General features: G+C 42.2%; 1 protein-coding gene across 14 annotated transcripts in view; it reads right to left on the bottom strand.

The window, feature by feature from the left end:
• Positions 1-5035: 5035 nt before the first annotated feature.
• STXBP5L (syntaxin binding protein 5L) overlaps positions 5036-17129 on the bottom strand; it is a 441073-nt gene continuing 428979 nt past the window's right edge. For all 14 annotated transcript variants that reach the window (XM_073309811.1, XM_073309757.1, XM_073309702.1 and 11 more), the window contains 4 exons: positions 16342-16507; positions 13174-13285; positions 12531-12751; positions 5036-9819 (listed from right to left, as the gene is read on the bottom strand). In XM_073309811.1, the coding sequence (XP_073165912.1) occupies positions 9778-9819; positions 12531-12751; positions 13174-13285; positions 16342-16507 (541 nt within the window). In that variant the 3' untranslated portion in view covers positions 5036-9777. The remainder of the gene's footprint in view (positions 9820-12530; positions 12752-13173; positions 13286-16341; positions 16508-17129) is intronic.

Below are 17129 nucleotides of genomic sequence, written 5' to 3'. Positions count from 1 at the left end.
AATGCTCAATTTAAAAAAAAAAAAAAAAAGCAAAAAAATAAAAACCTTACCTGGGGAAAATCTGGAGCCGGGTGACCAGAAGAAGCAAGTTTCCCAGTACGTGCATTTTGGGGTCTGTCATGTTGATGAGTCATTTAAACAGTAGCTGACTTCTTGCTGTAAATGACTCAGCCTTAGATACCAATCTTTCCCCTACTTTAGTATAATTACTACTGATCAACCTGGACTGGAGATTGTCTAGATTTCACCTTTCACGTCTGTGGTAACATCTTCATTTCACTTAGGATGTTTAGATGGGGTGGGATCTGAGTTATTATAGAGAATTCTTTCCTAGGTGTCTGGCTGGTGAGTCTTGCCCACATGCTCAGAGTTTAGCAGATTGCCATATTTGGGTTAGGGAAGGAATTTTCCCCCAGGGCAGATTGGCAGAGGCCCTAGGGGTTTTTCGCCTTCCTCTGCAGCGTGGGGCCCGGGTCACTTGCTGGAGGATTCTCTGCACCTTGAAGTCTTTAAACCACGATTTGAAGACTTCAATAGCTCAGACATAAGTTAGGGGTTTATTACAGAAGTTGGTGGGTGAGATTCCATGGCCTGCATTGTGCAGGAGGTCAGACTAGATCATAATGGTCCCTTCTGACCTAATGTCTATGATTCTATGATAAACAGGTAGAATATTTTTTCTAGGAACATAGGAATTGTGATACTGGAGCAGTCCTGAGGTCCATCTTGGACAGTCTCCTGTCTCTGGTAGATACCAGAACCAGCTGCTTCAGAGGAAGGGGTTAGAACCCCACATTAGGTCCTAATCCCTAAATGTTAGACATTTGGTTTAAACCTTTGAAGCATGAGGTTATCATCTCCCTTACAAAATATCATGTGAGCATTAACTATTATAACTTTGGAATTCTTGTTGTCCATATAAATGTCTGGTCTCCAATTTGCTGCCGTTTAATTTCATTGACTGTTCCCTGGTGTGTTATGAGACAGGGAGAACAATGTCCACAAAACTTGCCATTCTAGCTTATTCTGGTTCATGTTCTGTTCTGCTCTTGCAAGGCTGACTGAAGTCTTCAATTTCCCCTAAGGGTATGTCTACACAGCAATAAAAAAATCCTTGGCACCAAGTCTCAGGGCCTGGGTCAATTGACTCAGGCTGCAGGGCTAAAAAAGATGCTCAGGCAGGTGCGTGGACTCTGAAACCTTGGGAGGGGCTGGGTCTCAGAGCTTGGGCTTCTGCCCAAATTTGAATGACTGCACTGCAACTTTTAGCCTTGCAGCCCAAGCCCTGTGAGCCTGAGTCAGTTGACCCAGTCCAGCCACAGCTATGCCACAGGTCTTTTATTGCAGCATAGATGTATCTTGGTTAACTCTCTCCGGGTCTGTGTGTGTCAGCTCGTTGCTATTCACAGTGCCATCAAAGGGTAGAGAAATTGCTCATCCCTGGGGCTAAAAGCTTCTTTTGTTCCATTCTACTGCAGAAAGTTAAGCACCAGCACTTGGTTCTTCAGTGGAACCTGCCCTCCCTCTTCCAGGTGCGTGCTTCTGCGTCCCTTTTGGGAGCAAAACACCTCAGAGGGATAGAAACTACTTCGTCTTAAGGTGCCATTCTTAATTGCATTCGTGATAGCTGCAAAGTAGGGGAATTAAACTAATTTTAACTTGCATGAGAACTCAAGTTTTTGCATCCCCCTGGAGTTTATTCTGGAGACTCATTCGGAGTTTCAGGTTAATGAATCTTTCATTTCACCTTTGTTGCTGTGACTGCTCTGGTCACGATAGTGACCTCCACTGCCCAGTTTAAAACCCTCATGAGTTTCTGAAATGCCTTTTCCTTATTGTCCACTTTGCTGAGCACACCTACCATCTCTTCCTTGCTGTGAGCAACTGCCCAATCAACCATGACCGCTCCACACACTAGGCTCTCTCCTGCCTGGAGTAGACAGGAGGTATTGGATTTCCTGGCCAATGGGGAGAAGAGGCCGTGCAAACACAGTTACGGACCAGTCATCGACATGTGGACATCTGAGAAAAGATTGCACAAGGATTGCAGGCCAAGGGGTATGATAGGGACCAGCAGCAATGCCACGTGAAAGCAAAGGAACTGCAATAGGCATACCACAAGGCCAGAAAGGCCAACAGTCAATCTGCGGCTGAGCCACAGGCCCACCACTTTTACAATGAGCGGCATACCACATTTTGTGGAGACCCCACCAGCACCCTCAAAGCACTCTAGATACGTCCAAGGAGCCCGAGACACAGACCCCTCCTGTGAACAGCAAGGGGGAAGAGGAGGGACACAGCAGCAGGGGCATCCAGCTATGCCATGAGCTAGGATCTTTTTGAGACTCCACCATTCTAGCCAGTCCCATAAGCCGAATGCAGACAAGCCCGATGAAGGGGAAGGAACCTCAGGTAAGCGTGCATGCATTTTTCTTTACAATGTTTAATTATAGAGATGATGCCCAGCCCAACCCCAACTTAGCAGGAGTCAGGCATTGACTTTTCATTGGTTTACTTCTCCGAGAGGTGGTAATGGTACGACAAACAGAGGTAGAGGTATTTGTTTTTCATTCCACTGTAGGGTTGGGTGGGAGGGCATGCAGCGCAGCTTCTTTATGTCCATAGGGTTGTTCCTTGTATCCTCCTGAGAGATCTTGATGAAACTTTTATGGAGGCTCTCAGCAGCCCTTTCTTGAAGGCTTCTGGGGTGGGCTGCCTCATTTCATCCTCCATGATAGGATCCTTTCCCATGCCATTCAACAATGACTTCAGCAGGCACCATAGCAGTAAACAGGCTAGTGGCATATGGGCCCAGACAGTTTTGGGACACCAGCAGCAACCGTTCTTTTGTTGCTCTCAGGAATGAGATATCAGCTAAAATCACCACCACCTGTGGAAAATAGTGGCACTATTCAGTGCCATTGCACTGTACTTGTACCCATGGAAATAGAGGCCAAATAGGCAGCTGCTCCTTGATTGTCACCAACAACCTTCAATTGTTTTCACTATGTCCCACAACAAACTGTCCTCAAACAACCATCATATCCTCCATTGGTACAGTTCTTCCTGTGGCACTGCAAATACGAGAGAATTGTTTGTTCTGGGTTTGCAATGCTCATGAATGACAATAAAGCTCTTAGAGATGGTGAACAACAAGAAGTGGGATCTATTTAAAAAAGGCATGAAAATTATGGGGTATGTATAGCTTTATGGGATGGAGAAAGTGGCATGATGGGGACTTGACCCCCCCACTTGCTCCCAGTCACCCCTGCGTGACTTATTTCTGCTCCATCATGCATTGCCAAAATTTTCCAAAAGGCAGTGCACTGGATGATGGTGAGTGGCACACTGGGATGGCTACCCATGATGTGCTGCACTGTGCACTCACGCACTCGTAGTGAATACGTGCAGCACTGGTGGAAGGAGTCAAGTATGCACTCACACGTGTGATATACTAACTGCAATGACTTTAGGCTGATACAACTTGCATCTACCAAAGTTTGTTGCACCAGAGGACCCGGCTCTCCCTCGCTGTCAGGCAGGCTCTGAAGTTCTAAGTATCTCCCACTCAGAAGAGTAGTAACACTTTTGTTGTGAAGGCTGAAATGAGGGACAGAATCCACAATAACAGCTCAGTGAATTGTAGCTTGAGCTGCCGCCCCCTTTACCCCCCCCAAAGCCATGACTGGGTCCAAAGTGTATGGTCGTACGTGTTAAATCCCATGCTGTAAGAGGTGTAGCACCTTTCCTAGGCTCAGAAAGCAGAAGCATTTCCCACTGATGTTGAAGGCTCATTTCCCTGACCTCCACCTCACAGTCGCAGTTTGCTCCGACCTTGTCTGCTGACATTGCTTCAGGCCCGTACCTGTTCCAAGCACTACTGTATAGGGCTCTTTTGGGTCATTGCTTGCAGCATACGGTGTCTGTAACTGCTGTTGTTGGGTAGGATGGAAGAAGAAAGACGTATGCTGGGGGATGATTGCTCACTAGTAATTCTGTATATCCTACTCCATCCCTTCTTCTCCCGTCCCCAGGCAGAATAACTTGACGTTTCTCTCTGGCCTTAGTTTGCTTGGCCAGTCTCTAGCTGGAAGGGAGGTGGAAAGATTGGTGCTTGTTCATTAGCTTTGACTGAGATTTTTGTCTCCTTGCAGATGAAGCAACAGACTCATATTGTGAGTAATTACCCCCCATTCTCCTGTTCACCTCCCAGCCAAGGAGTAGGGGTTTTCACAGCAGCCACTCGTGCAGAAACACTCCATGGCCATCTGGCGCTTGGATGTGGTGTACCATGGTGACGGTGTTTGCAGCTGGGTCAGGTACTCTGTAAAAATCACAGTGCGCCTCTGATATGGAGGTGGGGTGAGGGGCCCTGTCCGTATGCTAGAAGACCAACAAACAACATTGCTGTTTCCTAAGACTGGGGGAATTGGGCTTATTGGGTTTATGTGTGTAGAACATGTGTAGAATTGGGCTTATGTGTGGGCTTATTGGGCTTACGTGTGTAGAAAATGTGTTGGTTTTTTGTGGTTCCTGTGCCACTTTATGTTCTCTAAATTTCTTTGCATAATACAAGTGACCTGTCTAAGCAAATGGTGCAACTGTAACTTACTCAAAGCTTGCGAGAGGGAGGGGGTGTTAAAAAGTGCTTCAGTTATTTAGGAACACAGCTCCCAGTGACAGTACGGATGCATTTTGACCCTGGAATCTTAGGCAGGAACTCATGGGCTAAGGCAGTACAGCACTGATAACCCCAATAGCTCCCCCTTCCACCTCCCTGCTCTGCCAGCATAGTGTGGGAGTCCCAGACAAAATGAAAATACAGAAATAACAGCTCAAGAGACTAACTTACAAGATGGCACTAGTGGGGTCTGACCTTGTATGGAAGTTGTAAACCAAAAAAAAAAGCTATGTGTAGAAATGCCTACTGTAGTAGGGATGCTTAACCACATGGAATATGCATTATAAGCCCTTTACCTAACTACATACCCCTGAAACTAGTGTGAAGTGCCTGAAAAAAGAGAATTACACAAAACAATGTCAATTCTTTCCTTTATTTTCTTTCCATCAATTCTTTCACCGGGAACTCAGAATAGCTTCAATCAAAGGTGCCTTAATTTACCTTTGTGATGCCAACTTTAAGGTATCTGTCAAAACAGTAAATGGCTAGTGGAGCAGGAGGAGTGTGCACTTCACTCCTGGATTTAACCTTCGTTTTGAAATATAGGTGGTGCCTCATTAATAAAAAACACACATAATTTGTCCACAGGTCCTTGACAGAGCCAGAATATTGGACACTAGTTTAAAAAAAATACAATTTTTGATTTTAGTCAATAATCACAAAAGAGAAAACACACGAATGGAAACTCTTTTTTACATGAATTACACCTAGATGAAGCGTTGTCAACAAATGGAAACATGCAACTCATTAATGAGAGCGAGTGTGTTCTTACTGAGACCTTACCAAGGCAGAATTAATCAAGACTGAAATATATTGTGTTTGCATTCACCTTTAGGTCATGAAAAGTGATGTGGGATACCCAGAGTAGAATACTTAAAGGGTGCAATTAAATGCAGTCTGCAATTTGCCTGTGATATAATAGACACAATTTATAAACAGAATAATCCTGAGGTTGAATACAGCATTTACATTAGCTGTGATGTTTTTCCACATTAGATACATACAGAATTATTTTTTCGGTATACTATTTATTTATTATAATACACACAAGGAATTGGGTGTGATGGTTTCTGAAAAAGGAATATGTAAAAAGTTGTATAGAGAATTTTTGTGATAACTTCACACATGTCTAATGATCGAATATCGGTTTATATTTAAATATTTATGCAAAACCTATATTCTGTTTAATACAGAGAAAAGAGGTCTAATTTGGATTCAGGAATGCAGTCAGACCACATCTACTCAGAAGTATAAATAGTTGGGACATAGGAATTTAAAAAAATATGATTTAGAAAATCTTATATGATTATAGGGAACAAATCCTGGTGCTGTTACAGAATTTCATTAGATTTTTTTAAAATTTTAATTCAGAATTGAAGTTTAAAGTGGTCTAGGTCTAGGAGTTGGCTGCATATAAAATAGTTCTTACTAGTAAGGACTCATCTAATGAGAAGCCACATAATGAATCTAATTTATTTTATCTGCCTGTTGCACCCCTAGCTGTGTGTGTATCTTATATATCTGATTGTTTGGGATAGTGCATATTTTTGGGGGGAGTGAAAAATGTATTTTCTAACATAACAAAAAAATTTAATTGAGCAATATTATGCCAAAAGTGTTGCTAGAGATAGTCTTTTATACTTTAAATCTAATGTAACCTATCTGGAGTTTGTACTTTTTAACTAAGAGTTTAGATGTTGAAAGAGCCTAAAAGTTATGGATTTTGCGTGAGCTGGTACTGGCTTGGTAGAAAAGGTGAAAGCACGTTTGATTTCAACAATTTTCTTAGAAAGACTAGTGTCCTAATTTTCCTCTCAGCAAGTAAAATCATTGCTATGATTATCAGCTTGAAGGCTGCAGCTTTATTACTCTCGTTATTAACAAAAAATGTTTAGGGTAGGCCTTTTAAAAATCCCACACTCCTCCTCATGTCACAAGAAACTAACTGGCCGGCTTCCCCCACCCTCCTTAAATTTTGAGGTGAAGGCTTTTCCCACATCCACGACAAATCTCAATAGAAAGCATTTTAACAGTGTGCACTAACAAACTTATACAACATATACATTACATATATATATTTATATATATAGAACGTTCTATATACAAACATATACAATTTTTTAGATCTCTACAGACTACAAGAAAATTAATAATTATAGTCACAAGAGCTGAACATTACAGAAACAGGAATTTGTAACTTTCTGGAAAGATGTACAATATGCCAAGGAAGATATAGTGTGACCTCCTGGGGAGTTTTTCTAGAGAAAAAGATGATGGATTTAAACATTCAAAATTGTATGTTTGGGGAATCTAAATTCTTCTTTTGTGAAGTCAAGAGGCAAACTGAAAGGTACTGGCTGACTTTCCCACTGATACAGCGTGGTGGTAAGTTAGAGACTGTTGATAGAGCAAGTGTGATAGAAATGACCTGCTGGAGGCACATTTCCCTTTGCACAGGCTGTAGCTGTTTAAACTGACTTGTGCAACTGCTTCATGAGGGAGTGAGCTCTAGCATCTGTCTAAGGAGGCTCCCATTGCATTTAGGATCATAGGTTCCTGAACTGATGTTAAGTAACACCTTTGCCTAAAAGCAGAATAGCAAGCCAAGAATTTCTATATATTACAGACCTAGTACCATCCTAATCACTCACACACACAGGCATGTGTGATGCATTTATGGATACTGCAATATGTCATTGAATTGCAATGGAAACTGCCAGTGTAGCCAGTAGAAGAAGTGTACATGGCACCACCCTTGAATATCTTTTTCATACCAGATATATTAGTATAGAAACAGGTGCTGTAAGTTACAGAACAAACTCATGTCCCTGGTAGAATGATTTCCCTCCTGTTCTGATCCTAACCCAGTGACAGTTTAAATACCTTCTCGAGTCTTGCAGATAAATTAAGGAACATATCCTCTCTAAGGTGTTTGTAATGCTAAAGTGCCCACAAGATTAGTGATTCAGACTAACTATAGGCCAGAGTACATGTAGAGTAAACATGCAATTCACATAGGGGCTGGATTAGCCATAAGGCCTATAACTGGATTGTAACAGTCAAAGCTGTCATTTTAACCTTGCCCACAGCAAAATTTAAAAATTCTGTATAGCAAAAAATTCATATTGAGCCATAACAGTGTAAACCTTAATGATGCCTCAAACTTGTGCCATAGCCTTAATTCACACAGCTTGTGATGCCAGACTTCTGAATCCAAAACCTATATCTAAAATTGAGCTGAATTAAATATCAAAGAGGTGTTTTCACCAGTGAGCACCCACCCCACCACTAAAGCTATGAGAAAGGAATAGCTGTGAGAGTTAGCAGTGCTTTCCATGGAAATGCAGAATCCAGAGCAGTGTCTTGTGATCAGGAGTGTGCATTAAACTGTCATGATACAAACATGTAGGAAGTTAAAGCAAATCTGATGGCCATGGCTATTTGGGAGATCACTAGCTGTAGCTGCTTTCTCAGACCATTTTCCTTCAAAGTGAATTCTCCTGATGCAAAGTGTCTCTCTCCCCCTAGTTTGTACTTGTGCATACTTGCTGGCAAACATGACGTTGGCACTTTGTTCCCAAGCCAATTTTAGAATCCATCTGACTTCACAGTTGGTTACTTTAGAAATTATGCTCATGCAGAGGAGTAAAACTGAGCTGGGGAAGGCAACTGACTTTTATCTAATAGGAATTCTGTTCAGGCAAATGCATCATGATAAACTACTCTGGAAAAGAATCGGACAGTATCTGCGAAATGAAGAAAAGTAAAAGCCCATGATGGGAACCATGTAAAGCCCCAGGGCAGCAGTTGAGGTCTGGCAGCAGCTTTGCTGAGATGCACGGCCTATTTCACCAGTACCTTGCACCTCATGTAGGCCTTTACACTTGTGCAAAGTAGATATAATGTGCTCCTGAATTCTCCACTCACTCATCTCTATGGCAGTGTTTTACACCAGCTTTGCACAGGTTGTAAGTGGTGATACACCAGGCAAGACAGTGGAGAAACCGGTCTATATAAAATTAAATCTGCAGGGCTTTGGAGTTTAAACCTGTTGCTGGTGTGATCAGCCAGCTTTAAATTGGGTTACTGTACAATTTGCTTAGCATCACTTCAGTGCATTGTCAGGGAGAACTCTTTCCACTGACTTGAGGGGATTTACCAACTTGACCCACTGGGCCCTCTACTTTTTTCAGATGAATTCAATAAATTAATGACTCAACTTCTAATATTGAAAAAACAAGGCAACCAAGTGATTCAGCCACTCCTAGGGTGACACATGGTATCATAGTCCCCTCAAAGGATGCTTGAGATGAATCTAGCAAGCTGTACACATCTTTCTTTCAGAAAATTAGTGTTTATGGAAGGGGTTTCCTGCACTCTTTGGATTGTAAAGACATCCTCTACTCTCACTTAAGTGACTTCACAAACACTAAAAGCATTTGGATTGGATTTGGATGTTTGTTTATTCTTTGGATAGGAATTAAATAGCGCTGATGATTTCAAGCTAAGGAAAAGAATTAGCAGCAAATAAGAAAATGCAGTTCTTCTGTCCAGAGTAGTAGCAGCCATGCTTGAAATGTACTGGCTGGTTGTAGTGTAGTTTTTAAAAATAAAGATTTTTGCTGTCTTTAAATATTTTTTTGCTCAGCATAGAAATAAATCCCTTTTTCTTCGGTCACAACATGCTTTCTTTTTAAGATGTCAATTGGTCATGCAAAATTGTATTCATTTTTTAATAAGTGCATTAACATTCTAGGTTTGTACAGAATATTTTTAACCAGACACACACTCCACAGTTCATTCCTAGAGCTTCTGAAAAAAGCTACATGCCACCGTGACTGTCCAGTTGCTTTTGGAAAAAGATTTACTACACCGTGAGCCAGGTATTTTGACTAAAAGACCAATACAAGTCTAGGCTCTATTTTGTGGGTTATAAAACTTCTCCTTGACTTCCCGCTTGTGGTGAATCCAAACAAATAAAGGAAAACATTTCCTAGGAGAAAGTTTTGCTTCTGGCCAGTGACTGGTAGTGTTGAGAATAGGTTCCGCTTCCCTGAATAGTGTTCTCATCAAAGCCAACAAGCTTCTTTAAAAGTCTAAAACTGGTACCATTTCTTGTCCTTATATTTCAGCATCAACTACAGAGATGGGAAATAAGCAAAATGAAAATTAGATACAAAAATCTAATGGTAATGTTTTGCTAATGGTAAAGACTTGTGCTAAGTTAGTATATGGTAGAACTCCACTGGGTTAGTGGTATCACAAATGAAGTAGGTCCATTAATTGTCATGGACTTCATAATCAAGTAGAAAAATTGGAGCAAACAAACAAATAGTAGCAGGTTGAGCTTTGCCAAACATGTCATTTACCTCTGCTGCCGTAAAATAATTTTTTTTTTCTTTCTGGAACTTCATAATTAAGTGTTAAACGTCCACAAAGAACATTATCTACCCATAGCTCTTATTCACTGAAGAGACACTTCTCAGGGAATTCCTACTTTCACACTCTGCTTTTTGCATAAGGTGAAGTAGGAACTGCTATAGATTAGGGTACGCTAGGTGCCTCGCCTCCAGAATACCATCTGTCAGTACACATCTCTTTGAGGGTATTTTTTGCCTCACACTTATAACAGTCCATAAGAAAACCAAAAACAAACATTCTCCCTGGAGCACTAGGTACATGGTAATCCAGCTGTACAGATATCTGGAAAACTGGAATTACAGTTAAATATTCCTTAATGTACTTCTTTTCAGTTGATTCCTACTCTTAGGACTATAGAATCATAGAATATTAGAGTTGGAAGAAACCTCAGGAGGTCATCTAGTCCAATCCCCTGCTCAAAACAGGACCAAACACCAACTAAATCATCCCAGCCAGGGCCATAAAAACCTCTAAGGATGGAGATTCCACCACCTCCCTAGGTAACCCATTCCAGGGCTTCACCACCCTCCTAGTGAGATCGTGTTTCCTAATATCCAACCTAGACCTCCCGCTCTGCAACTTGAGACCATTGCTCCTTGTTCTGTCATCTGCTACCACTGAGATCCATCCTCTTTGGAACCCCCCCATCAGGTAGTTGAAGGCTGCTATCAAATCCCTCCTCACTCTTCTCTTCTGCAGACTAAATAACCCGTTACCTCAGCCTCTCCTCGTAAGTCGTGTGCCCCAGCCCCCTAATCATTTTCATTTCTCTCCGCTGGACTCTCTCCAACTGGATGCAATACTTCAGATGAGGCCTCACCAGTGCCGAATAGAGGGGAATAATCACTTCCCTTGATCTGCTGGCCATGCTCCTACTAATACAGCCTCATATGCTGTTTACCTTCTTGGCAATGAGGGCACAGTGCTGACTCATATCCAGCTTCTCGTCCACTGTAATCCCCAGGTCCTTTTCTGCAGAACTGCTGCTTAGCCAGTCGGTCCCCAGCCTATAGCGATGCATGGGATTCTTCCGTCCTAAGCATAGGACTCTGTACTTGTCCTTGTTGAACCTCATCAGATTTCTTTTTGCCCGATCCTCCAATTTGTCGAGGTCACTCTCGACCCTTATCCCTCCCCCCAGTTTAGTGTCATCTGCGAACTTAATGAGCTAGATGATGGGATTAATTGCATCCTCAGCAATAAAGATGTTGAACAAAACCGGCCCCAGGACTGACTCCTGGGGCACTCCGCTTGATACCGGCTGCCAGCTAGACATTGAACTGTTGATCACTACCCGTTGAGGCTGACAATCTAGCCAGCTTTCTAGCCACCTTATAGTCCTTTCATCCAATCCATACTTTTTTTAACTTGCTGGCAAGAATACCCTATGCCATAGGGTGACATCATTACAGAGCAAATGTCTTCATGCTAAGCAGCCTATTTAGAGCAGACCAGTTTAGCATAACACACTATGGCCATGCCCCCAGTTTCCTATGCCCCACTTGTTCCCTTGCATCCAGATGCACACCTGTGACCCACCCTAGTTTCCCCCCTCCCTGTTCAGCACATCTTGTGCAACTAGCAGGTTTTTAAAAGAAACAGGATTAATGATAATATTTCTCCTGTTATTGTTCATATCTGAACATTTGACAGGAGGGATAGGCACACAAAATCTTCAGAGCAATTAATGAATATTGTTCCCATTGTTCCCAAAAGGACTGAGGCCCCTACGTTGTCCTCTGATTTCAGGAGCAACACTGCTGCGTCAATGAATGGACACAATGGTCATATTAACTGAGGGCGCTTACTACTCTCCCTCCCACTGAGAACTCCCTCCCACTGAGAACAGTTTTGAAAGACAGACATTTATGAAGAAAACATTGCAGGAGACTTGGGCATTGGTGGCACCCTGTTCTCTGTCCATGGCGCACAGTTTAGTTTCCTGAGGACTGAACTTTTTGGTCTAATTGAAGTCTTTGGACTTAATATAGGGATACTCAGGTGAAATGTAATGGACTGTGATACACAGGAGGGCAGACTAGATGATCTGATCATCCCTTTTGGCTTTAAACGCTATGAAAATATGGAGTAAGTGTAACCAAAGTAGATGGCTGTCTCAGTTTGCAGAGAGCCTGAAACAACTGCTCTGAGGTGGGAAACTACCCCATTTATTTCAGTGGGTGCAGATGTGAATGACGATACTTCACTGCTTATCAAAGCATGTAGAAAAGGAGAGAAAGTGTCATATAATGACAATGTACACCAGTGTTCCCCAAATGTATGGGGAAGGGTGCTGTATAAATTAAGGTATCAACGCTTGGGGGACAGTGCTGGGTTTAATTTTCCTGAAGGAGGTTCAGCTTTCTTAACTTTGGATAACCCTGGGTAAGGAAAACTCTCTCCACATGTATGTGCGAGGAACCCATACCTCATGTGCATGTTTGGAAAATGCCTCTGCACTAGCCATCATGCTTGCAGTCTTTTCATCCAGTTCTCCCAGTCTCTGTCCTCTCTCGTCAAGGGCGAGGCGCGCACGAGCCAAGTCTCCGATTACCCCTCCTGCAGCTCCTTTCATACCCTCGATTCCACCCGAGCCAGGGATGTGCTGAGCCAGGCTCCGAGAGGCTTTTCCTGCTGAAGCCTCACCAACTACACAGGGAAAGTGGAGTTAGCTCGTTCCCCCATCGATAACGAGAGAGTTCATTGCTAGTTCCTCACTCCCTTGCTGTTGTTTGGGGTGTACTGTGGCACACAGACTGCCTCAAGCTACCCAGGCAGGTTTGATACTAGTGCCCTCTCAAACCTGTTCTTCAGTAATTGCAGTGATAGGGACTTTTTATTGTTCACTTGCTCTTACTGGGAAGAAAGGAAACATTTTGGATAGATAGAAACAAGGCTCTGAAACGTCAAGCTCTTGCTCCTTCTAGTAACTTGTGGGGACAAATTCTCTTCCCTCCTTCATAGTGTTACCTTTAACATTTTTAACATCCCTTCTTTCCTAGATTGTGTCCTGTCCTTGTATCGGTTTAACTGTTCTGTGTCTTCCGTTAGTTTCAGCAATAATCACTTACACAGCTCTTCTCTGTCAAAAGTCTGCCCACTTCCTCCAAACAGCCCCTTGAGAAATCCTCTGTTCTGGGCTTCTGGTGTTTCCACTGGGGTAAACAAATCCCCAAGCATGTCCTGGCCAAAATCAGACAGAAGAACACATGAGGGAACTAGAGGGATGAAGATTGTCATTTACTTTACATGTCTAGATTAACAGAGTCACTGACATCAGATGTTTGGCAAATAAAATATAAACTCTGAGCTATGTAGCATGTTGTATTGCAAAACCAGGGCTAGCAAGGACAACATTTGACTTTCAGTTTGTCTGCAACATCAATTCTTTAAAAAAAAAAAAATTCTCATACTACGTAAAGCACAGCATTAAGCATTTGATGTCCGGTTACTACGAGAGCTGGGTCACTAGTGCAGATAAAATGTCCAACCAGAGCCACTCACATTTAAAAAAAAATTAGTTTGTGTTCATTCCCCTGGTGGGTTCACATTTTATGATTTGTGGAGAGCAATTTTTGCAATGAAGCCACAACATAAAAATATTGAGTAAAATGAAGAAATCACGATCAGCTGGTGAGCCGCAGAAGAGACGAAAGTTGTTGAAGAAATGACTTTGTGAATTATGTGCTTTGCACTAGTGATTATCCAGGCAACCAGACCATCAATACTTCGCAAAGAGAAAACAATAAAGATGAATTTAGTGCTTGCTGAAAGGAAGCAATTTTACAAAAGGCCATTGGCTTCCCTCCGAGAGCCCATCACTGGATGCTAGCTATGCCTACCTCCCACTTAATTTTACTATTTACACAGCACCAGTCGTGCACAAGACATTTACAGACACAGCTGAAGGCATGGTCTCTGCCTCCAGAGAGCTTATACTTGTATCCTTCAAACCAATGGTTCTTTAGAAACAAATCTAGCTATCAAAGTTATTTGCAATCTGCTAGGGTAACTACTTATGTAGCAACCATTTGTGGGGAGATGGCTTCAGTACATTACTACTACTGCTCTGCCAGCTGGTAGGTCAGGGTGGGTGAAACCATGGCTCTCTGCCAATGTTCCTCCCACTTGCTCTTGGGGGAAGAGGGGATACTGGGTGTATAAAGTCCTTGCTCTTCCCCTCGGTGCAGCAGCCGTGATGTGAGCAGCTGGAGTGTGGCAGTGCTGGGAGGTAAGAGCCTTTTTCCCTTACTTGGGCTAACGCAAATCTAGCCCATCCCCTAGTTTTAAACCCTTCTTCAGTGATGTAGTTAGAGTCCCTCCAGTAATTTGTAAACAGTTGCTTCCACTCCTCCTCCTCTCCAGTGAGCCCAAGCCTGGCTGCAATACTCACTCCTCTTACCAATTCTTCAGTGTTGAAAATGCCAGCATTCTGTGATGACTTCTGCTGCTCAACACATTCCCATGGTCTAACAAGAGCTGGCAGTACCACGTCTTTTGTTGGGCATCCTGGCTCTCTGCTCATTATACAACCTCAAGCTTATTTCCTTTTTTCACTGCTAATGCTCCTTCCCCAATAACCCCACACAATTCACTTCCTTCAATAAATGAGATTTAGAGTGTAAAAAAATCTAACACTGAACTAGCTTTTTACTTTCCTTACACCATCGCCACAGCTGCTGTATTTTAGTGTAGTACAATCTGAGAACCTTTTCCCACCTGCAAATAAGGACTGTATCAGTTACTGTAGTGGAAAATACTGTACATAATTCAAAAGTATGTCCTAATCACTAATAGATTTTTTTTTGGAGATTTTTAATGGTTTATAATCCAACTCCGAACCCCTGCCCTTCTACCCTACTGAGTGATTGCTGAAGAAACTGTATTAATGTGGGGAGTGGGGCCTGCATTTACTTTTAGAATAAAATAAGCAATACTAAAGTTAGGGAAGGAACAGAAGTTGTGCTGATGCACTTTCCCTTCAGTTAGACCCATGCTGGTATTGAGTGCCAGACATTTTTAAGCAGTCCCTTATAACATTTTGAAACCATTCCTCTTTCAACCAGAGCAGCACATTAGGACTTTGCTATACTTTGTTATGGCGAGTGCCAACCTGCTTCAAATCTGGATCAACTTAGTAGGAACCAGAAGTTGTTACAGTTAATGCCAGTTTGTGGACTTAGTCCAGTCTCTAGGGGACAGGAGCTACTCCATAGAGGCCACGGACCAAAAGTACTGTTGACCTCCCCTTTGTCCCAATGAGGTGGTTCCTGCAGGGCAAGCATAAGGTTTACTTGGGGTGTGTGGTGTGCACGTAGGAAGCTTGGCCTGCTGCTGCAGCTGCTCGTGCTGTCCTGTGCTATAAATAAATAGGGAACTTCCATCTATAGGTTTGTCAAGCTAGCACTGATTTCACTTTAAAAGCAAGCAATTGTGGTTTCACACTAGATCATATCTTACATTAAATCTAATGCCTGGCATATCTGCTGGCAATAATGTTACAATCCAACTTCTCACCATTTTTAACCATTTAAAACTTTAACTTTTAATTAAATTTAAATTTAATTAAACTTAGGAGAGGAAAAAGTGTCATTACCTTGAGAAACCTACAAGTAAAACATACTGTTTCAGATAAATTGATCATTTGGGAACAAATGTTGTTTTAGAAGCATCTTGTTTCCCCCATCTTTAGCTGATAAAATTTTGAGTTAGTGTTTTGCATTCTTTCAGAGATTTAACACAAGGAACATGCATATTAAGGGACCAGAGCATTAGACAATGACACCATACCACTAAGTATTTCTTTTGCCATTTTACTCTTTCCAAATGTAGGAGGTTTTCTCTTGAGAAAATGTTGATGCAAATTGACATATGTTCCAGGCATGACACTGCAGATGTTATGGAACATCCTGGGCAATCTTTGCGCTGTTATATGGAGTTTCAGGTTCCAAATTAAAAATAAGAATGCACTGGATTGAATGAAAATTATCTGAAAAAGGAACAGGTTTCACTAGATTTTAAACCAGAGGACATGGTGTTAACAGTCGAAAGTCTGAGAATGGTGTAAGCCACTGTGATCAAGGCAGTGGTGGGAGGGCTCTGTTGAGATGCCTCTGGCTGGCTCAGAAGTGCTGAAAACATGGTGAAGCACAGATCTCACAATGGGAGCCCCTTACTGCTTCAAAGATTAGATAAGAAAGCCATGCGGCATGGATGCTTTTGATGGTTACAAGCCCTACCTGTAGATTGTCACACATCTCCTGGCTGTATGTCAGTCGCTGGATCTCTGTGGGGGAGCTGAGATACAAAGCTTGCCCTTCATTGGTGAAACAAAATGTCCGTGCTATCCTCATGTCTGTTACTGGCAAATAGTTGACATCCAGCATTGGGCGAAGGCTGGGCAAGCTGAAGAGAAGCATATGCCTGTGTTATGTTGGGATTTACAGAAAATGCTTTTATTCTATCACGTGATTCAGACCCACAGGTAACTTATTTAGTATTTTTCATATCTAGCCTAGAATGCTGTGGTATTTAAAATGCAGTCCTACTCTTAAATGTGCTAATATAAAAATGGCACCTTTCCATTTCACAGATCTGTTCCCTCCGTGTATTGGTCTCAAAGCAAATTTCAGTGACCGAAATAGGTCTTTAGGGCTAGCTCCACAAAAGGACTTAGGTGTCTTACATGCAGCTTGCTTGGTGTCTAAGTCCTCCATCGAGAGTCTCAAAACCCTGCTCAGCTGCCACCTAACCCTGTAGTAGCCTAAAGTCCTTGTGGCAAAAAAAACCTCCACAGAATGTGTATCTTGTGGTTTTGAAAGGTTAACCTTTGGTTAAATCCAACCCAATGTTGGGTAGAACTCTCAAAGGTGCTGCTGCTGAATGAGGACTGCTTTAATGCCACTTTTCAACTTTCTACCTTAGCCATTTTGATTGAGGAGCTATCCAAAAAAGAATTTTTAAGAATTATATTTTTTAGGGATGTCGATTAATCGCAGTTAACTCACATGATTAACTAAAAAAAATT

This window comes from Lepidochelys kempii, chromosome 1 (genome assembly GCF_965140265.1).
Source record: "Lepidochelys kempii isolate rLepKem1 chromosome 1, rLepKem1.hap2, whole genome shotgun sequence".
Taxonomy (NCBI): domain Eukaryota; kingdom Metazoa; phylum Chordata; order Testudines; family Cheloniidae; genus Lepidochelys; species Lepidochelys kempii.
Note: the sequence above shows the minus strand (reverse complement) of the source record. Positions and strands in the feature narration are given on the sequence as shown.